The following is a 22,802-nucleotide window of genomic DNA, read 5'->3' on the forward strand; positions in this document are numbered from 1 at the left end:
ATGGAGCTTAGAAAAATAGAGGGCTATGGGTAACCCTAGGTAATTTCTAATGTAAGTACATGTTTGGCACAGCATTGTGGGCCGAAGGGCCTGTATTGTGCTGTAGGTTTTCTATGTTTCTAAAACACTCTCCAGCTGTGAGTTTTTCTACTTGCCTTTCATTTTATTTACTCTTTACAATCCATGTTTCTGTTTAGGTACTCTGTCGTATTTGATCTCTGATAGCTCTTTGGAGGCCAACCTTGAGATTAATTTTCCTGTGGACATACTCAATAAATCCATACAATAATAGCCATAACAGAATCAATGAAACACCACACCAAATTGGAACGTTTCACTGATGGGGGAAGTGAAGCTGAGTGACGATGAATTGAATTGAATTAACTTTATTTCTTACATCCTTCACATACATGAGTGAAAATCTTTACGTTACATCTCTGTCTAAATGTGCAATGTGCAATCATAGCAATTTATAATAATTGATAATAATAGAAAAATCAATGTAATATAGAGTACACGCAAGTCAGCGTGAGTTAATCAGTCTGATGGCCTGGTGGAAGAAGCAGTTCTGGAGCCTGTTGATCCAGGCTTTTATGCTGTGGTACTGTTTCCTGGATGGTAGCAGCTAGAATAGATTGTGGTTGGGGTGACTTGGGTCCCCAATGATCCTACTGGCCCTTCTTACACACCTGTCCTTGTAAATGTCCTGAATCATGGGAAGTTCACAACTACAGATGCGTTGGGCTGTCTGTACCACTCTCTGTAGAGTCCTACAATTAAGGAAGGTACAGTTCCTACACCAGGCAGTAATGCATCCAGTCAGGATGCTGTCAATTGTGCCCCCATTGAACGTTCTTAGGACTGGAGGCCCATACCAAACTTTTTCAACTGTCTGAGGTGAAAGAAGCACTGTTGTGCCTTTTTCACCACACAGCTGGTGTGTACAGACCATGTGAGGTCCTCAGTGATGTGGATGCTGAGGAACTTAAAGCTGTTTACCTTCTCAACCCCAGAGCTGTTGATGTCAATAGGTGTTAGCCCATCTCCATTCCTTCTGTAATCCACAACCAGTTCCATTGTTTTTGCGAAATTGAGGGAGAGGTTGTTTTCTTGATACCACTGTGTCAGAGAGATGATTTCTTCCCTGTAGGCCACCTTGTTATTATTTGAGATTAGGCCAATCAGTGTAGTGTCGTCGGCAAATTTAATTAGCAGATTAAGCTGTGGATGGTGACACAGTCATGGGTCTACATGGAGTAAAGGAGAAGACTTAGGACACAGCCCTGGCGGGCTCCTGTATTGAGAGTCAGAGGGATGGAGGTGAGGGAGCCCACTCTTACCACCTGCCAGCGATCTGACAGGAAGTCCAGGATCCAGCTGCACAAGGCAGGGACAAGGCTGAGGTCTCTGAGCTTCCTGTTGAGCCTGGAAGGAATTATTGTATTGAATACTGAACTGTAGTCCAAGAACAGCATTCTCACATAAGTATCCTTCTTCTCCAGATGTGTAAGGATGGTATGTAGAGCAATGGCTTTTGTGTCATCTGTCAATCGGTTGTGTCGGTAGTCAAATTGTAGGGGGTCCAGTTTGCATGATGCAGATGTAATCCTTGACTAGCCTCTCAAAACATTTGCTTATTATTGAGGTGAGTGTGACAGGACGCCAGTCGTTCAGGCATGTTACCATGGTGTTTTTTGGTACAAGGACAATGGCAGATAATTTGAAGCAGGAGGGCACTCTACACTGGGAGAGGGAGAGATTAAAAATATCTGTAAACACACCTGCCAGTTGTGCTGCACACATCCTGAGTACTCACCCTGGGATGCCATCCGGTCCCATAGACCTGTGAATGTCCACTCATTGGAAACATCTGCGTACCTCAGCCTCAGAGATGACCAGGTTGTAGGTTGTAGCGGTGGCTTTCCTCGAAGGCTCAGAGTTAGTGACATACCGAGCGTAAAAGCGATTGAGCTCATCTGGGAGAGAGGCCGCAATGTTGGCGGCACCACAACGTTTGGCTCTGAAGTCTGCGATGGTATGGAACCCTCGCCACAAGTCACGTGTGCTATTCATTGTGAGTCTTGACACAATCTTGTCCCTGTGTTGTTGTTTCGCAGCTTTGATAACTTTGTGCAGATTATAACTGATTTTCTTGAGTTCCTGCTGATTGCCGGCAATGTAGCTCAATGTCGCGCAGTAAGTGCTGCTCGCAAGGAACTATTGATCCAGGGTTTCTGGTTCGGGAAGACCCTGACCGACTTCTGGGGGACAACATCGTCGATGCACTTCCAGATGAAGCACGTGACTCCATCCGTGAACTCGGAGACATCTTCATCCTCATCAAGTTATCCCCTTTGGTTCAATAGCCTGATGGTGGAGGGTAGTAACTGTTCCTGAACGTAGTGTGTGGACCCTGATGCTCCTGTACTTTCTTCCTGGTGGCTGCAACAAGAAGAGAACATGTCCTGAGTGCTGGGGATCACTGATGATGGATGTTGCTTTCCTGTGGCAATGCTTTGTGTAGATATGCTTTGTGGTGGGGAGGGCTTTACCCAAGAAGGACTGGACCATATCCACTACTTTCTGTAGGATTTTCCATTCAAGGGTATTGGTGTTTCCTTTCCAGGCCACGATAAAACTAGTCAATATACTCACCACTGCACATCTATAGAAGTTTGTCAAGGTTTTAGATGTCATGCCAAATTTTCACAAACTCCTAAGGAAGTTGAGGAACTGCCATGCTTTCTTTGTAATTGCAGTTACGTGCTGGGCCCAGGACAAGTCTGACCCTCTCCACCTCTGATCCTCTGATAAGAATTGGCTCATGAACATCTGATTTCCTTCTCCTGAAGTCAATATCAGCTCCTTGGTCTTGCTGTCTTTGAGTAAGAGGTTGTTGTTTTTATGGTACCATTCCCCTCTTCCTTTCCCAGTCCTAATGAAGGGTCTCAGCCTGAAATGTTAATTTGTTCATTTCCCTCCACAGTTGCTGCCTGACCTGCTGAGTTACTCCAGCATTTCGTGGTGTTGCTCCAGATTTCCAGCATCTGCAGGATCTGAGTTCACACGTAATTTCCTTTCCCTCTCACCTGGGCTTGCCTATCACCAGCCCCACTTCTTGTCACACAATTATAGGGAGGCCCATCTCCTAAAGTAGTTCTTGATCCGTTTCACCTTAATGTCATCATTAACGTGCAATCTCTCCATGGACCTGCTGAGTTCCTCCAGCATTTTGTATATGTTGCTGTAGTTTTCAAGTATTTGCAGAATCTCCTGTGTTTGAGTTCCTCTTGCACTACATTGACCTCCTGGGTACATGTGAGTTGATGTCAACTTTCAAAGTAAACTTACTATCAAAGTACATATACTGTACGTCTATATAAACAACCCTGAGATTCATTTTCTTGCGAGCATTCACTGTAAATCCAAGAAGCATAATAGAATCAATGAAAGACCGCACCCAACAGGATGGACAAATAACCAATGTGCAAAAGACAACAAACTGTGCAAATACTGTACAACAGAAAAAATAAATGATCAGAATCAGAATCAGGTTTATCGTCACCGGCACGTGACATGAAATTTGTTAACTTTGCAGCAGCAGTTCAATGCAATACATAATCCAGCAGAGAGAGAAAAAAATAAAACATAATAAAAAACAAGTAAATCAATTATGTATATTGAATAGATTTTTTAAAACGTGCAAAAAGTGTATATTAAAAAAAGTGAGGTAGTGTCCAAAGTTTCAATGTCCATTTAGGAATCGGATAGCAGAGGGGAAGAAGCTGTTCCTGAATCACTGAACGTGTGCCTTCAGGCTTCTGTACCTCCTACCTGATGGAAACAGAGAGAAAACGGCATGCCCTGGGTGCTGGAGGTCCTTAATAATGGACACTACCTTTTTGAGACATCACTCCCTAAAGGTGTCCTGGGTGCTTTGTAGGCTAGTACCCAAGATGGAGCTGACTAGATTTACAACCTTCTGCAGCTTCTTTTGGTCCTGTGCAGTAGCCCCTCCATACCAGACAGTGATGCAGCCTGTCAGGATGCTCTTCACAGCACAACTATAGAAGTTTTTGAGTGTATTTGTTGACATGCCAAATCTCTTCAAACTCCTAATAAAGTATAGCTGCTGTCTTGCCTTCTTTATGACTACATCAGTATGTTGGGACCAGGTTAGATCTTCAGAGATCTTGACGCCCAGGAACTTGAATCTGCTTACTCTCTCCACTTCTGATCCCTTCTTGAGGATTGGCATGTGTTCCTTCGACTTCCCCTTCCTGAAGTCCACAATCAGCTCTTTCATCTTACTGACGTTGAGTGCCAGGGTTGTTGCTGCTGCACCATTCCACTAGTTGGCATATCTCACTCCTGTACGTCTTCTCGTCACCACCTGAGATTCTACCAACAATACAACAGTATCATCAGCAAATTTATAGATGGTATTTGAGCTATGCCTAGCCACACAGTCATGTGTATACAGAGAGTAGAGCACTGGGCTAAGCACACAACCCTGAGGTGCGCCAGTGTTGATCGACAGCGAAGAGGATATGTTATCACCAATCAGCACAGACTGTGGTCTTCCGGTTAGGAAGTTGAGGATCCAATTACAGAGGGAGATACAGAGGCCCAGGTTCTGCAACTTCTGTATATTTGAATTTCCAGAAGCCGTTCAATAAAGTGCCACACAAGAGACTTATAAATAAGATATGGATACATGGAGTCAGAGGAAGTGTATTGGCATGGATAGTGGATTGGTTAAACAATAGAAGGCAGAGAGTTGTTATAAATGGGTGTTTCTCCAGTTGGCAGTTGGTGGTGAGTGGGGTGCCTCAGGGGTCGGTGCTGTTTACCATTTACATTGATGATTTGGAAGAGGGGACTGAGTGTAGCATTGAAACACTCTAAAATTTGCTGATGACACGAAACTGAGTGGAAAATCAAATTGTACAAAGGATGTGGAGAGTCTGCAGAGGGATACAGACAGGTTAATTGAGTGGGCCAAGAACTGGCAGATGGCATACAACGTTGGTAAATGCGAGATCATCCAGTTTGGAAGGAATAATAAAAGAGGTTATTATTAAAATGGTGAAAGATTGAAGCATGCTGTTGTGCAGTGGGACTTGGGAGTGCTTGTTCATGAATCGTAAAAAGTTGGCTTGCAGGTACAACATGTTATTAACAAGACAAATGGAATGTCGACCTTCATTGCTGGAGGGATTGAATTCAAGAGCAGGGAGGTCATGCTGCAACAATACAGGGTCATGGTGAGGCCGCATCTGGAGTACTGTATGCAGTTCTAGTCTCCATACTTGAGGAAGGATGTACTGGCTTTGCAGGCAGTGCAGAGGAGGTTCACTAGGTTGATTCCAGGGATGAAGGGGTTAACCTATGAGGAGAGACTGAGTCGCCTGGGACTATATGTGGTGAACTACATATACCTGTCTGGACTGCTCCTGTGGCTCCTCCCACAGACCCCTGTATAAAGGCGATGGAGGCCTGAGCCCGGCCTCATTCTCCAGGATGTAGTGTTGTTCATTCTTCCAGTCAATAAAAGCCGATATCTCGCTTCTTATGTCTCAGAGTGGGTTATTGATGGTGCATCACTATACTCTCTGGAATTCAGAAGAATGAGAGGGGATCTTATAGAAACATACAAAAGTTTGAAAGGGATAGATAAGATAGAAGTAGGAAAGTTGTTTCCATTGGTAGGTGAGACTAGAACCAGGGGACATTGCCTCAAGATTCAGGGGACAAGATTTAGGACAGAGATGAGGAGAAACTGTTTTTCTCAGAGAGTGGTGAATCTATGGAATTCTCTGCCCAGGGAAGCAGTTGAGGCTTCCTCACTAAATACATTTAAGAAACAGTTAGATAGGTTTTTACGTAGTAAAGGAATTAAGGGTTATGGGGAAAATGCAGGTAGATGGAGCTGATTTTACGGACAGATCAGCCATGATCTTATTGAATGACGGGGCAGGCTCGATGGGCTGGATGGCCTACTCCTGCTATTTCTTATGTTCTTATGTAACTCAAGCCGCTAAAATATGAGATAGTAGCATAGCCAAGCAATTGCTAGGAACTTTTGGACTATTCTAGTATTGTGGCTTTCTGGAGATTAACCTAAATATTGCTGTGTAGGCCTAATTGTTTAATACCATTGTGTAGTGACTTTGGAATGACAGCAGTTGTAGGTATTACTATCGGGACAATGTATACCCTGTTCATGTTCCAAAGCCTTTCAATTTTCTCTTCTAATTCAGCATATTTTTTTCACTAATTGATTTCTGTATGTTATGTGTGTTTGGAATGGCAATATCTATTAAGTAAATTGTTCTTGCTCGTTCACCCGGTAATAATATATCTGGATGGTTACTATGGATTGTCATCTGTAATAATGTAATTTGTAGCACTCTAACTCTAAAACTCTGATCTCCCTATGAGGACTGGCCATAGACCTCTGCTTTCCTCCTCCTGAAGTCAATAATCAGCTCCTTGGTCTTGCTGCTATTGAGTGAGAGATTGTTGTTATGATACCCCTCAGCCAGATGTTCAATCTCCCTCCTTTGTACTGATTCGTCACCATCTTTGATTTGGCCCACTAGAGTGATGTCGCCAGCAAACTTGAATCTGACATTGTTGTTCTGCTTAACCTTACAGTCATAAAGTAAGTGGAGCGGGGGCTAAGCGCACAGCCCTGTGGTGCATCTGTGCTGATGAAGAATCTCAGTAGGCCAAGCAGTATCAATGGAAATGGACAGTCGACGTTTACTATACTAACGCTGACTGTACTCTGCCAAGATGCTGCCCGGACTGCTGCGTTCCTCCAGCATTTTGTGTGTGTTGCTCTGGATTTCCTGCGTCTGCAGATTTTCTCTTGCTCGAGGAAATCCCCTTACCTCTATTTATTTGTTTGAAAATGAATGACACTTTAATAGCCGGAAGTACCCCTTCTCCAAGGCACGCTTCCCAAATGCACAGTTCTTAGCTTTTCTTCCATCTCCATGGCGACAGCCGCACCACGCATGCGCCGTTGGCAGCACCGAGCGGAAGTGTCTGCGACGGAAGTGACGCGAGGTAGCGCGGAACTATGGCGGAGGCAGTGGCGGAGCTGCTGTTCCTCGACACCTTTAAGCATACCAGCTCTGAGGTAAAGTCCGCGCTCTGGACTCACTTTAGTTGTCGTGCTCTCCAGCGGCGGCTTCTGCCGCAAATGCTGTCTTAGCGATGTCGGGATCACAAGCTTGAACTGGGGCCTGTAGCAGTGGAGGGACTGGGATCGGGGAGGGAACAACATTCGAGACTGTTTATTGTCTTTTCCCGTGGAAAAGTGTAAAGAAGGACGAAATAATTGCTACTCTGGTACCGATGCAGATAGTAATATAAAGAAAACAAAATCATAAAACCACAGTAAATATAAATTCATAAGGTAGCTTATATAGGTAGATTGATTGGGCACAGGAGTGTCTGTACATAAGGTGATTGACTGGAAATGATAAAGTAGTGGTGGTTGGGGATGTGGAGGGGCGGGTTAGTGGGTGCAGGTGTTGATCAGCCGTTCTGCTTGGGGAAAGTAACTGTTTTTGAGTCTGGCGTGTGGATTCTACGCAGCCTGTTCCCTGATGGATGTGGGACAAACAGTCCATGAGCAGGGTGGGTGGGATCCTTCTTCATGTTGCTGGCAGCTTTCTGTATATATGTCTTTTATGGTGGGTAGGCTGATGCCAGTGATGCATTGGGCAGTTTTGACTAACCAGTGTAAAGCCTTCCTGTCTGCCCGTGTCATTTCTATACCAAGCAGTAATGCAGGCTATCAGGATGCTTTTTACTGCACCTCTGTAGAATATTGTGAGTATAGATGTGCTTGCATTTAGCTTAACTATACCTCTATCCCCTATAAATCATATGATTTCAGTGGTGAGCAATAAAACGCTGGAAACGGAGTTGTTCGGAATCAGCATTGGTTCTATTACCACAGACTTGTATTACGTCAACGTTATTTTGCGGCAGCAGTATATCAGAGTCAGGTTTAACATCACTGGCATATGCCTAGCCACATGGTAATGGGTGTAGTGAGAGTAGAGAAGTGGGCCAATCACACATCTCTGTGGTGCGCCAATGTTGATTTTCAGCAAGGTGGAGCTGTTATTTCTGATCCACACAGCTTGTGGCCTTCCAGTTAGGAAGTCAAGGATCTGGTTGCAGAGGAAGGTACAAAGCTCCAGGCTCTTGGAGCTTTTCGATCAGAACTGTAGGAATAATTGTGTTAAACGCTGAGCATTAGTCAATAAACAGCAGCCTGACATAAGTATTTGTCTTGTCCAGGTGATCCTAGGCCACATGAAGAGCCAATGAGATTGTGTCCACAGCAGATCTATTGTGGCAATAGGAAAATGACAGTGGGTCCAATCCATAGAATTTTGTCTAAGTTTTAGATGTCCATGCCAAGCCTTCACATTCTCAAGGAAACAAAGGCACTGTCATGCTTTCTTTGTAATTGATTTATGACTTGTTTTTATGAATTTATGTGCTGGATGAACTGCCATCGTAACTGGGAGATGTTACACTGTTTATCCCCTGATAATAGCAGGATTGAAGCAGTCCTTGGGTTTGATGGTATGTGCTTTCAGGCAGTGTCAGGGGAGGAGAAGAGAGAATGTCCGGGGTGAGTGAGGTCTTTGTTTATGTTGGCTGCTTCACTGAGACAGTGAAAAGTGCAGGCAGCGTCTAGTTTCCGTGATATGCTGAGCTGTGTTCACAATTCTCTGCAGTTTTAGCAGTCATGGATAGAGCAGTTGCCATATTGAACCATGAAACATCCAGATAGGGTGTTTTCTATGTGCATTGATAAAAATTATTGAGGGTCTAAGATCTGTGCTGCAGTTATCTGTAAGTATAACACTTCATTTTTTACTCTGTTATTGTTTTACCTTGTACTACCTCAGTGCGCCATTGCAGTGAAATGATCTCTACAAGTGGTATGCAAGACAAGCTTTTCACTGTATATTGCTTAAACCCATCACCCCTACAACAACTCGTCACAGTCCTCTTATCCTAAGCCGGTCTTTAAAGTTGCCCCTATTTTCTTCATATTCTCCTCTCCCAGGAATGAGGTCTTTGGAGCTTCTGCTGGTGTTTCTGTAGCTCTGGGTTTTTACAGGATGGGGTTGCTAGCCACATACCCCCTCCTTTCACAGCCGGGTTTGGGACTGTCCGTGGCAGAGCTTTGGTACATATGACATTGATAATAAACCAAACCAAAGAAAAGGGAACACAAGGGAGTGTTAGTGTGATGATAGTGGCTGAAGAGGGAGTTAGAGGCTGGGAGATTACAAAAGGTGAGCTCGGTAAAGGCATACAGGAGTGAAATGATAAATCATGCAAGGAAAGAATCTTAACTGCTGGAAATTAAAGCTATAAGGATAATAATAAATATAGAGCACTTTTCATACAATGATAGCATTCAAAGTGCTTTACCATGGGATAAAGTGCAAGCGTAAAAATAAAAGACAAAAAGACGTCAGTTAAAAGCAAGCTTAAATAAATAGGTTTTGAGCTAGTGTCAACTGAACTGAATCCCTTATAGTTTTAGGTGTTGGATTTCACAGTTTAGGAGTGTAGTTCAAGAAAACTGGCCTGCAAATTATTTTTTGAGGGAGATCGTTAACATTTAAGAGACTAAAATAGAAATACAATAAATGGACTGGGATAGAATGACTAATTATCTGAAATTGTAGAATTCATTGCTGAGTCTGGAAGACTGATATTTCCAGTGAGCGATGTTCCTCAAAATTATTTTGAGTTTTGTCGGAGGTCATTGGTGAAGAGTGGAATGTAGGATTGAAGTGACAGATAATAACATCCTTCTGTGGACTAAACTGTTTTGCAAAGTAATTGTCTAATGTTACAGATGCCATAATGAGAGTAGAGTGCTAAATTAGATGTACCTGAAAATGGCATCTAGGAAAAAGGCAGTTGATGCATTTTCTGTAGCAGAATGGAAAGCTGTGAGGAGAATGGGAATTGGTATTATTGGAGATGGTAAATTGAACTGGAGCCTCCTGTTTGTTCTTTATATTCTCTTCTTTGATCTCATTGTATGTGAATTTTGCAACATGTCCAAGGTCTTCAATAGTTTTCTGCTTCCATGGCTGTTTAATCTATTGACAAATCCAGCCCAGAATGGCACAGCCTTTTTGCTTGAATGGAAGCCCAATAAAGTTCAAAGTTCCAGTAAACTCGTGATCAGTGTACGTTTATGTCACCATATACTGCCTTGAGATTCATTTTCTTGTGGCTATTCACAGTAGAACAATAAAAACAATGGCAAACTACACACTAAATAAATTCCTATCTGTCACTTGGATGGAAACTTTATCAGCACTGAACAACTTTTTGTAGCCTAAACATGCAACTTGCACTATCTCCAGATAAAAGGCATGGTTGTAGGATTTATACCAGTGTAGACTCAACCACTCTTGGGGACGCTGAAGTTCATGTTTTGTGTATTATTTGTTTACTTTTTATCGTTTGCATGATTTGTTCTTTTTCACACATTGACTGTCTTTAAGGTGCATGTTTGTTTTGTGAATTAGAATCACAGAGAAGTACAACACAGAAACAGGCCCTTCAGCCCATCTAGTCAATGCTGAAACCATTTAAATTGCCTACTCTCAACGACCTGCACTAGAACCCCAGCCCTCCATATCCCTCCATAGTTATTACACAGTTCTATTGAATCTCAAAATTGTGTATGGGAAGCATACTTTGTACTTTGAACTGTGAAACCTAGATCTTTGTGGGTTATGTGGTTTTGGTTTATTACTGTCATGTGTACCAAGATACAGTAAAGAACTTGTCTTGTGTAATGTTCATGCAATATGCTAGAATCAGGTAAAACAATATTAATGCAGAATAAAGAGTAAAAGCTATTGAAGAGCGTTGTGCAGGTAGATTATAAAGTGAAAGATCATAACGAGGCAGATTGCAAGGCCAAGAGTATATCTTGTATCAGAGGTCTGCTCAAGAATCTGATAACAGTGGGATAGAAGCTATCCTTGAGCCTGGCAGTATGCAGTCTCAAGTGTTTGTATCTTTTACCTAGTGGAGACTGGAGAAGAGAGAATGTCAGGGGTGGGTGGGGTGTTTACTGAGGCATGAGAAGACATTGCTCATTTCAGTCCAACTTAAACCATCCTGCTTTCCTTTTTCTGTAACATTGAATAAAAATATTGCGGCTGCATTCCTGCTATTGTACAGAACTTGAATGTTTCATTACCTTTACCAGTTTTCACCTTGCTGTCTCTTTGATGTGATCTTTGTTTGATTCCTTCCTTTCCCTCTTTGACTTTTTTGTACATCATTCCCTGAAAGGGCTCCATTCCATTCTCCCACTCTGTTTCTTTCATATCTGCATGTGCATTTACTAATGTCTTTTTCCTCAGTTGTCATTTCTCTCTGCCGTAGTTGATAAGTTTATCAACCTAGTCTGTTCCATAGCAACACACACAAAATGCTGGAAGAACTCAACAGGCCAGGCAGCATCTGTGGAAAAGAGCACAGTCAATGTTTTGAGCCAAAAGATAATTATCGACTCCAAACTTGTTGAAGTAGTGAAATCATTTAATTTTCACCCCTGGCAATTGCTGGCATATCCAAGCCTCAGTGTTTGAAACCACAGTGACCAAAACGGTTTTGAATTGTCTTACTGCTTATTTATCACCAACTATTAAGTGCTGGAAGGAAGGAGCTGTACCACAGGATAGGTAGGCGCAACTCCAAAATCATCACTTTGTACAAGAACAAGGGTGATAGGAGTGACTGCAACAACTACAAGGGTATCTCCGTCCTGAGTATTGTCGGCAAAGTCTTTGCTCGTGTTGCTCTGGCATGCCTACAAACTCTGGCAGAATGGGTCTACCCTGAGTCCCAATGTGGTTTTTGTGCAAGGTCAACTGTCGACATGATTTTCTCACTCAGTCAACTCCAGGAGAAGTGCAGGGAACAACAGAAACCCCTCTATTGTGGCGACCCACTTTCTATGCTCACAAAATGGCAAGTGCGTCGGCAGAGAGGCCAGCCCCAAAATGGCGCTGGGCCTTCTTCTTCACCAGTAAGGGCAGAAAGCCCGCTCGTGGGAAGAGACTTGTAATGCACCTCAGATGTCTTTTCCACTCGGAGAGGGCGGGAACGGAACTGTGTAAAAGACAGTGCCGCGAAGTTTGAATAAACTAGTCTGGAGTGCAACTTACAGACTGCGTGTCATTATTTCTAGCTGTGTGTGTAGCACATCGCTACATTGGTGACCCTGACGGTCCAAACGGGATTTGGACCAAAGATGATTGACTCATCAACTGTTCACGCAGTTTCGCTAAAACTGCCAACTTTCTGGACGCTGCGACCACGCGTGTGGTTTGACCAAGCAGAAGCCTAGTTCCAGATTGGGCAGATATCTTCTGATTCCACGCGTTACTATTACGTGGTGAGCTCCCTTGACCAGGAGACAGCTGCCCAAGTTGAGGATTTCATACAGTCACCCCCGGAAGAAGGCAAATATGCAGTATTCAAAGCGCTGTTCATAGGGACCTTTGGCCTCTCACGGTGTGAGCAAGGTGCCCGCTTGCTGTACCTGGATGGTTTGGGAGACAGGCTGCCATCAGCATTAATGAGTGAGATGCTGGCCCTAGCTGAAGGACACAAGCCCTGCCTCATGTTTGAGCAGGTGTTCCTAGAGCAACTGCCCGAGGACGTACATCTGCTGCTGGCTGACGCAGTTTTCAGTGACCCCTGGAAGGTGGCGGCCTGGGCAGACGTGCTGTGGAAAGCCAAGAGGGAGAGTGGGGCGTCCATCGGACAGATTACCAAGCCACGCGCCCAACAGCGGACCAGACCAGGCCCGGCAATGGAGTGCACACAACCCAGAGGCAGAAGTGAGGAGGCCAATGAACAGTGGTGTTTCTACCACCAGTGGTGGGGCACAGAAGCCCGCCCTGCAAGTTCCCGGGAAATGCCAGGGCCAGCCGCCGCTAATGGCTACGGTGGCTGGCCACCAGGACAGCCTATTGTACGTCTGGGACAAACAGTCGGGACGCTGCTTCTTGGTCGACACCGGAGTGGAAATCAGCGTCTTACCCCCGATGGGGTACGACACCTGCAGCAGGGAGCTGGGACCCACCCTGAGGGCCACAAACGGCAGCACGATATGGCCCTACAGCACCCACACAGTGCAGCTGCAGTTCGGCGCCAGCTGGTTCATGTGGGACTTCACACTGGCCGCCTTGGTCCAACCACTCCTGGGGGCGGACTTCTTGCGAGCTCACAGCCTGCTGGTTGACTTGCAAGGGAAAAGACTGGTCCATGCTAAGACTTTCCAGATGTTCTCCCTGGGTGAAGCCAAGTTGCCGGCCCCACACCTGGACTGCATCACGCTGTCTGACAATGAATTCACCAGAATCCTGGCGGATTTTCCATCGGTTCTGGCACCGCAGTTCACGGCAGCCATGCCCAGACACGGAGTACAGTACCATGTTCCATCCCAGGGACCACCCCTCCATGCTCGCGCACGAGGGCTCCCCCCAGACAAGCTCCGCCTGGCGAAGGAGGAGTTCAAGAGGATGGAGGAATTGGGGATTGTACGGCGGTCCGACAGCCCATGGGCCTCCCCCCTGCACATGGTGCCCAAAGCAGCCGGGGGCTGGAGTCCATGCGGTGACTACCGCAGACTGAACAAGGCTGCAACTCCTGACCGCTACCCCGTGCCGCACATACAGGACTTTGCAGCAAACCTACACAGGGCAAGCATCTTTTCCAAAGTAGACCTCGTCTGGGGATACCTTCAAATCCCGGTACGCCCTGGAGACATCCCCAAAACAGCACTCATCACCCCATTCAGCCTGTTCGAATTCCTCTGAATGCCGTTTGGCCTGAAGAATGCCGCACAGACGTTCCAGCGGCTAATGGATGCCGTGGGACGGGACCTGGACTTTGCATTCATCTATTTGGACGACATCCTCATAGCCAGCAGTAGTCGCCAGGAACATCTGTCCCACCTCCACCAGCTCTACTCCCGCCTGAGTGATATCTATGTCACGATCAACCCGGCCAAATGCCAGTTCAGACTCGACACCATCGACTTCCCGGGCCACAGGATTACCAAAGACGAGGCAACACCTCTGCCCGCCAAGGTAGACGCGATCTGCCACTTCGCCCGGCCCAACACAGTCAAAGGCCTGCAGGAGTTCATGCGCCCTTTGTTCATCCTGATGTTGGGTAAAGGCAAGGACATTACTTGGGACGAAGAGGCCGCGGCCACTTTTGTTGAAGCCTTGGCAGACGCCGCGATGCTGGTGCACCCCAGAACAGATGTTCCGACCGCCCTCACAGTGGACGCATCCAACACAACAGTCATTGGGTGCTGGAGCAACTCATCGAGGGGCGCTGGCAGCCCCGGCGTTCTTCAGCAGGCACCTACAGCCACCCAAACTCAAGTACAGTGCTTTCGACCGGGAGCTGTTGGCACTATATCTGGCAATCCGGCATTTCAGGTACTTCTTAGAAGGCAGGCCATTCACGGACGACAAACTGATGACCTTTGTGTTCACAACGGTGTCCGATCCCTGGGCAGCCCGCCAGCAGCGACATCTGTCCTACATCTCTGAGTACATGATGGACATCCAGCATGTCTCGGGAAAGGACAACATGGTGGCGGACGCACTCTCCAGACCAGCTATCCTGGGGGTGGACTATGCAGCACTGGTGGTGGCGCAGCAGGCAGACGACGAGATGCCCAGCTACAGGACTGCAGTCTCAGGTTTGCAGCTGCAAGACTTCCTCATAGGCCCAAGTGAGAGGACCCTCCTACGTGATGTGACTACCGACCAACCTTGCCCCATGGTCCCAGCAGCCTGGTGGCGGCAAGTTTTCAACTCCATACACGGCTTGGCGCATCCATCTATCAGGACAACCATCCGGATGGTCTCCAGCAAGTTCGTGTGGCACGGACTTCGCAAACAGGTCAGCAAATGGGCCAAAACGTGCACGCAGTGCCAACCAGCCAAGGTGCAGCGGCACACCAAAGCCCCGCTGCAGCAGTTTGAACCCACCCACCGGAGGTTCGACCATATTCATGTGGATATTGTGGGCCCCCTGCCGGTGTCGCGAGGAGCGTGGTACCTCCTAACTATGGTAGACCGGTTCACGAGATGGCCAGAGGCGGTCCTGCTCACCGACACCACCGCCGATTCCTGTGCCCGAGCGCTGATTGCAACCTGGGTAGCACGCTTCGGGGTACCGGCCCACATTACCTCCGACAGAAGCGCCCAGTTCACCTCCAGCCTGTGGTTGGCTGTGGCCAGCCTGTTGGGAGCACAGGTACACCACACAACTGCCTACCACCTACAGTCGAATGGACTAGTGGAACACATCCACCGTCACTTGAAGTTGGCTCTCATGGCCCGCCTGAAAGGGCCTAACTGGGTGGATGAGCTTCCCTGGGTCCTGCTTGGAATCTGCACGGCGCCCAAAGAGGATCTGCACACCTCGTCGGCCGAGCTGGTGTACGGCGCTCCCCTGGTCGTCCCAGGAGAGTTCATACCAGGTCCAAGGTGGCAGGACGAAGAACCCACAGCAGTCCTGGACAGACTATGCGAAAGGCTCGGCAACCTGGCCCCCGTACCGACTTCACAGCACAGACAGTTCCTGACCTGCATACCCAAAGACCTGCAGAACTGTAGGTTTGTATTTGTATGAAGCGCACACCGGGCACCATTACAGCGACTGTACGAGGAGCTGTTCAAGGTGATTAGGAACAATGGGTCCAAGTACGTTCTGGACGTTGAGGGGAAAGAGGAGGTTTTCATGGTGGACCGACTCAAACCGGCCCGTGTGGACTTGGCGCAGCTAGTTGAGGTTCAGGCACCGCAGCGCAGAGGCAGACCGCCCAAACAGAGACTGATCCAGACTGTGGATATTGGGGGGTGTATCGCCGGTTCGGGGGGGGGGGGGGGGGGGATAATGTGGCGACCCGCTTTCTACGCAGGCAAACTGGCTCACAAAATGGTGTGCGCGTCGGCAGAGTGGCCAGCCCCAAAATGGCGCTAGGCCTTCTTCTTCACTAGCAAGGGGAGAAAGCCCGTGCGCGGGAAGAGACTTTTGTAATGCACCTCTGACGTCATTTCTGCCCAGAGAGGGCGGGAACAGAACTGCGTAAAAGCCAGTGCCGCGAAGTTTGAATAAACCAGTCTCAAGTGCAACTTACAGACTGTGTGTCGTTATTTCTAGCTCTGTGTGTAGCACATCGCTACACTATGTCACTTTCATCGACTTGACCAAGGCACTCGACCGTGGTGGCAGGATGGGCTCTTTCAGATTCTCCTCAAGATCGGTTGTCCCCCGAAACTCCGAAGTATCATCAAGTCATTCCATGACAACATGAGGGTGACTGTTCAGTACGATGGCAGCTCATCAAAACCCTTCGCTATTCGTAGTGGAGTCAAACAAGGATGTGTGTTGGCCCCAACATTATTCAGCAGCATCTTCTCTATACTATTGAAACACGAGTTTGGAACGTCGATAGAAGGCATTTACATGCACACCAGGTCTGATGAGTGGCTGTTCAACCCTGCACGCCTGAGAGCAAGAGAAAAGCTGCGAAAGATCTTAATACGTGACATACTCTTTGCTCATGTCGCTGCTATAACCTCACACACCAAACAGCAACTACAAACTCTCGTGGACTGCTTCTCTAAGGCATGCAAGGACTTCGGGCTTACCATCAGCCTAAAGAAAACAAATGTCTTTGCCCAGAACGTAGTGGAGACACCAGTCATTACCATCGACAATTATGATCTAGAAGTGGTCCATGAGTTCACATACTTGGGGTCAACCATTAGCGACACTCTGTCCCTCGATGCTATAATCAATAGGCGTATTGGCAAAGCAATATCGATCCTTGCTCGACTCTCCTTGCAGGTCTGGGAGAATCCAAAACTCGCTACAAAGACCAAGACTGCCTTGTACAATGCATGCGTTATCAGCACTCCCCCTGTATGGTAGAGAGACTTGGATCATCTACTCCAAACAGGAGAGGAGACTCAACAGTTTTCACCTGTGCAGCCTTCGTCACATCCTCAGCATCACCCGGAGAGACAAAGTCCCAAATTCTGAGGTCCTCTCCCGCGCTGGACTTCCCACAACGTTCATGCTTTTAAGACAACGCAGAATACGCTGGCTGGGCCACGTCCTCTAGCAACAGCAACAGGCAAGAGGAACATTGGTAGACCCCAGCTTTGCTTCAAGGACATCTGCAAGCGCGATATGAAAGCCTTAAAAATCAGCACTGAGTGCTGGGAGGACACAGCAGATGACCACAACAAGTGGCGAGGTACTCTTCAGCAACACCTAGAACAAGGCGAAAGAGTGATCCTGAGTCAGTTTGAGGAGTGGAGAGCTAAACGGACCACAATTCCACGATGCCCTACACATGCAGCAACTGTGGCAGAGCCTACCGTTCCAGGATCAGCCTCAGTAGCCACAGTCGATGCTGCTCGACAAACCAGTGACTACCGGAGGCACAGTACCCATGGTCGACCACGACCGACAGAGGCCTCACATCAGTGACAAAAGTCAGTGCTTTTTGAACACAAACGCATGCAACTGACATTATTTAAAAGCGGATTGATCTAAGCATGGGGTAGGGTCTAACAGTCACGCAAGCACACACTACTGAAGCTAGTTAGAAACTGTTTGGCAACAGTCTTCTGCCCCAATTAAGCAGCATAGTGTCCCAAATAAAGGGAATCGCGTCGTGTTCTCAGTTTTGTTTTTGTTCTTTAAGAGTTCCCTCCAAAGATTCTCGTAAATTTCTACAGGTGTGCTATGGAGAGCATTCTAACTGGTTTTACATCATCATCTGGTACGGAAGGGCCACTGCACAGGATTGGAAAAAGCTGCAGAAAGTTCAAAACTTAACCTGATCCATTGAGGGGACTTACCTCATGCCTCAAAAAGGCGGCATCCATAATGAAGGACCCCCATCACCCAGTACCTGTCCTTTCCTATTGTAACTATCAGGGATGAGGTACAGGAACCTGAAGGCGCACAGTCAACATTTTAGAATCAGCTTCTTCTCCTCTACCATAGGATCTCTGAATGGGGACAGTGAACCCACGAACACTTCCTCAGTATTTTATTTTGCTCTTTTTACACGACTTACTTAATTTTTATATATGTATTTATTTTAATTTATAGTTTTGTTATTATGTATTGCACTGCACTGTTGCCGCATAGCAATAAATTCCACAGCATATGCCAGTGATATTAAACCTGATTTAGATAAGGTGTGTTTCAGCCAAGCCTCCATTTCCTTGTTATTTGGTATGCTGCACAGTGTTTTGTAGACAGGGTGCTATGTAGACCAGAAAATCAAGTTCAAAGTAAATTTATCATCAAAATGCACACAGTATATGTCACCATATCCAACCCTGAGATTCATTTTCTTGTGGGCATACACAGTGAATCGATCAGAATAGAACTCCTCAAACTTCAGGCTCTTCAACCAAAGGGGGTAACTTTACTCAACTTCACTTGCCCTAGTGACGGTTCCCACAACCTATTAACTCATTTTCAATGATCCTTCATCTCATGTCCTCGATGCTTATTGCTTATTTATTATCATTTCTTTCTTTTTGTATTTGCACAGTTTATTGTCTTTTTCACACTTTTTGTATGCCCAGTTGGTGTAGTCTTATGGTTACTATTCTGTTATGGATTTGTTGAGTATGCCCGCAAGATAATGAATCTCAGCTTGCACATGGTGATATATGTACTTTGATAATAAATTTACTTAGAAACAGCCAATATGCAAAAAACAATAACAGACAGACATACTTTATTGATCTCGAGGGAAATTGGGTTTCGTTACAGTCGCACCAACCAAGAATAGTGAAGAAATATAGCAATATAAAACCATAAATAATTAAATAATAATAATGAGTAAGTTATTCCAAGTGGAAATAAATCCAGGACCAGCCTATTGGCTCAGGGTGTCTGACACTCCGAGGAAGGAGTTGTAAAGTTTGATGGCCACAGGCAGGAATGACTTCCTATGATGCTCAGTGTTGTATCTCAGTGGAATGAGTCTCTGGCTGAACATACTCCTGTGCCTAACCAGTACATTATAGAGTGGATGGGAGACTTTGTCCAAGATGGCATGCAACTTGGACAGCATCCTCTTTTCAGACACCACCGTCAGAGAGTCCAGTTCCACCCCCACAACATCACTGGCCTTACGAATGAGTTTGTTGATTCTGTTGGTGTCTGCTACTCTCAGCCTGCTGCCCCAGCACACAACAGCAAACAAGATAGCACTGGTCACCACAGACTCGTAGAACATCCTCAGCATCGTTCGGCAGATGTTAAAGGACCTCATTCTGCTCAGGAAGTAGAGATGGCTCTGACCCTTCTTGTAGACAGCCTCAGTGTTCTTCGACCAGTCCAGTTTATTGTGCATTCGTATCCCCAGGTATTTGTAATCCTCCACCATGTCCACACTGACCCCTTGGATGGAAACAGGGGTCACCGGTGCCTTAGCCCTCCTCAGGTCCACCACCAGCTCCTTAGTCTTTTTCACATTAAGCTGCAAATGATTCTGCTCACACCTTGTGACAAAGTTTCCCACCGTAGCCCTGTACTCAGCCTCATCTCCCTTGCTGATGCATCCAACTATGGCAGAGTCATCAGAAAACTTCTGAAGATGGCAAGACTCTGTGCAGTAGTTGAAGTCCGAAGTGTAGATGGTGAAGAGAAAGGGAAACAGGACAGTCCTCTATGAAGCCCCAGTGCTGCTGACCACTCTGTCTGACACACAGTGTTGCAAACGCACGTACTGTGGTCTGCCAGTCAGGTAATCAATAATCCATGACACCAGGGAAGCAACCACCTGCATCACTGTCAGCTTCTCACCCAGCAGAGCAGGGTGGATGGTGTTGAATGCACTGGAGTAGTCAAAAAACATGACCCTCACAGTGCTCGCCGGCTTGTCCAGGTGGACGTAGACACGGTTCAGCAGGTAGACGATGGCATCCTCAATCCTAGTCGGGGCTGGTAGGCGAACTGGAGGGGGTCTAAGTGTGTCCTAACCATAGGCCGAAGCTACTCTAGAACAAAACTCTCCAGGGTCTTCATGATGTGGGAGGTCAATGCCACTGGTCTGTAGTCATTGGAGCCACTGGGGTGCGGCATCTTCGGTACAGGGACGAGGCAGGCAAATTGTGCAAATACTGTAAGTAAGGAATACATATCGAGAACATTAGATGAAGAGTCATTGAAAGTGAGTACAGGGCTTGTGGGAGTGGTTTGGTGATGAGGCAAGTGAGGGTGAGTGAAGTTATCCCCTCTGGTTCCAGAGCCTGATAGTTGAAGGGTAATAACTGTTCCTGAACCTGGTGGTGTGGGCCCTGAGGCTTCTGATCTTCTTTCTGATGGCAGCGGTGACCTGGATGGTGGGGGTCCTTGATGATGAATGATTCCTTCCTGCGGCCGTGCTCCATGTGGATGTGCTCAGTTGTGTGCAGGGCTTTACCCATGATGGAGTTGCCAGTACTTCTTGTAGGATTTTCCAGTCAATTTCTTACAAAGGTTATAGAGCTATACAGCCTGGATACAGGCCCTTCAGCCCATCATAGCTATGCCAACCATGTTGTCCACCTACTTAACTTACCTAAGTCCATCTCTCCTATTGGAGCATAGGCCATTAAGAGTAGCTCACCGGAGTCCTCTGTCCTGGGCCAGTCTTTAAGTGTCCCCAGGTGTAACCCATCTTGATGTATCCTTCCTCTCCCAGGGTTGAGGCCTTTTTAGCTTCTGTTGGCAACTCTGTAGCTCTGGGTTTTTTGGGATGGGGTTGCAAGCCTCATATCCAGCCCTTCTGCTTTTGCAGCCTGGGCTTTGGACCGTCCATGGCGGAGTTAAGTTGTCCACCTAGTTAGTCCCAATATCTTACATTTGCCCTATTTTTTCCAGGCCCCACTCCTCCATATAGGTTTTGTGCACTAAGATGGATTGTGTAACGACAGAAAAATGTAGATATGACATGCATCTACAAATGTCACTCATGTAACTGAAAAACACTGTTGTTGAAAATTGGAGCTCAAATACAAAAACCATACTTAAAAGCTTTCTTTCTTACATTTTTCAGCAAAACACCCATGTGGATGTAGTCCGCTTTCCTTGTGTGGTTTACATAAATGAAGTTCGTGTCATTCCTCCAGGAGTTAAAGCTCACAATAGCTTGCCTGACAGCAGGGCGTATGGGTAAGTGACAATGGGTGGGGATATCTCTCTGGCTCGTGGTCTTGTTTTTGTATAGAGCATATATGTCAAACTCAAGGCCCCCGGTGGAATTATCTTTGGCCCGCGAGATAATATCTAATTACTATTAAAGCTGGCCCCAGTAATCGAAGCGCCTATGGCGTATGATATGGCTAATGCTGAGTTTATTCAGGTACCAGGTTTTCAGGGTTTTTAGTGTTTATTCGGCAGTCTTGCTCGGCAGTCTTCTTCATAAGAAACGGAATTTGTAAAGTGAAACACTTTGTAGTTATAGCAGAGACTGAGACACATGAGAGCAGGCTGAAAAAACGGAGGCAACGAAAGCTGCATTCGCACGCGTCCGACTGATCCGGCCCGCATGAAGCTGCATTTTGCTCAATCCGGCCCGTAATCTAAAATGAGTTTGACACCCCTGGTATAGAGACTATCCATTAGTCGGGGTTGACCATGGATGTTGTGTCCTAGCTGTCATACAGAAGCCAGGACAGTATGATATGGAGAACACGTTGTTGCCCAGGCATCAGGCTCCTCCTCTTCATGCAGCAGATGAATCCAAAGGAACGGTAGAGACTGATACGGTTTGGCACTAGCAGTGTGACAGGAGTTGCCAGTCAGTGTTGAACACAATGTAGGGACTTCAGCTCTGGATTTTTCCTCGGGGTTTACTCCCAAAGACTTCCCCATGAATAGGTATAGCTGCAAGACAGCAGCGATCAGAAGTTTCTTTCTCTTAGATGAGGTGGCGACTACAGCTGATGATGCCCATCTGCTCATGGTGACTGGGTTCTAAGGAGTCAGTAACCTGCCATTGCCACTTTTCCTGTTAGAAAACAATTCTGCCAGTCTTAGCAGCTAAGCCACATGTGAAGGCCAGAGCTGGATTTGGTTGGCAAAGGCTATTTGAGAAGCACGTCATGACAGCTTATCTCCACTGCCCCACTCAGCTATGACAACCTTAATATTCATGTATATTTGCATCTAAAATGGGTGATTAAATAATTATCTATCAAGAGAGAAAAAATGCTTGTGAATTATTTAAACTACTGGCAGACAAATAATTAGGATTTTATACTTACCGTAGATTCCGGACTACAGAGCGCACCTGATTAAAAGCCGCTGGCTCTAATTTTAGAAATAAAATCAATTTTTTAATTGTATAGGCCGCACCGGATTTTAGGCCGCACCGGATTTTCGGCCGCAGGTGTCCCACGTTGTAATATGAGATATTTACACAGAAAGATATTACACGTGAGGATTTTTTAACTTTTAATTAAATCCATATGGTAACAAAAACAAATACATATTGCAAATGCTTTTTTTCGAACCGTGCCCGTAACGCGGCTACTTTTAAATATACGTTGCGTATACTTCTTTACTGAACAACATTCCAATATCTCCTAACGACTGGTAAAAAATATATATACTGCAGCCTACCAGGAAAAGTTATTGATCGCCTTTAACTTAAAAGCAGCGTT

General features: G+C 46.2%; 1 protein-coding gene across 3 annotated transcripts in view; it reads left to right on the forward strand.

Moving 5' to 3' along the window:
• Positions 1-7,057: 7,057 nt before the first annotated feature.
• virma (vir like m6A methyltransferase associated) overlaps positions 7,058-22,802 on the forward strand; it is a 104,780-nt gene continuing 89,035 nt past the window's right edge. For all 3 annotated transcript variants that reach the window (XM_073026185.1, XM_073026351.1, XM_073026264.1), the window contains exons 1-2: positions 7,058-7,150; positions 21,194-21,309. In XM_073026185.1, the coding sequence (XP_072882286.1) occupies positions 7,091-7,150; positions 21,194-21,309 (176 nt within the window). In that variant the 5' untranslated portion in view covers positions 7,058-7,090. The remainder of the gene's footprint in view (positions 7,151-21,193; positions 21,310-22,802) is intronic.

This window comes from Hemitrygon akajei, chromosome 1, assembly GCF_048418815.1.
Source record: "Hemitrygon akajei chromosome 1, sHemAka1.3, whole genome shotgun sequence".
Taxonomy (NCBI): Eukaryota; Metazoa; Chordata; class Chondrichthyes; order Myliobatiformes; family Dasyatidae; genus Hemitrygon; species Hemitrygon akajei.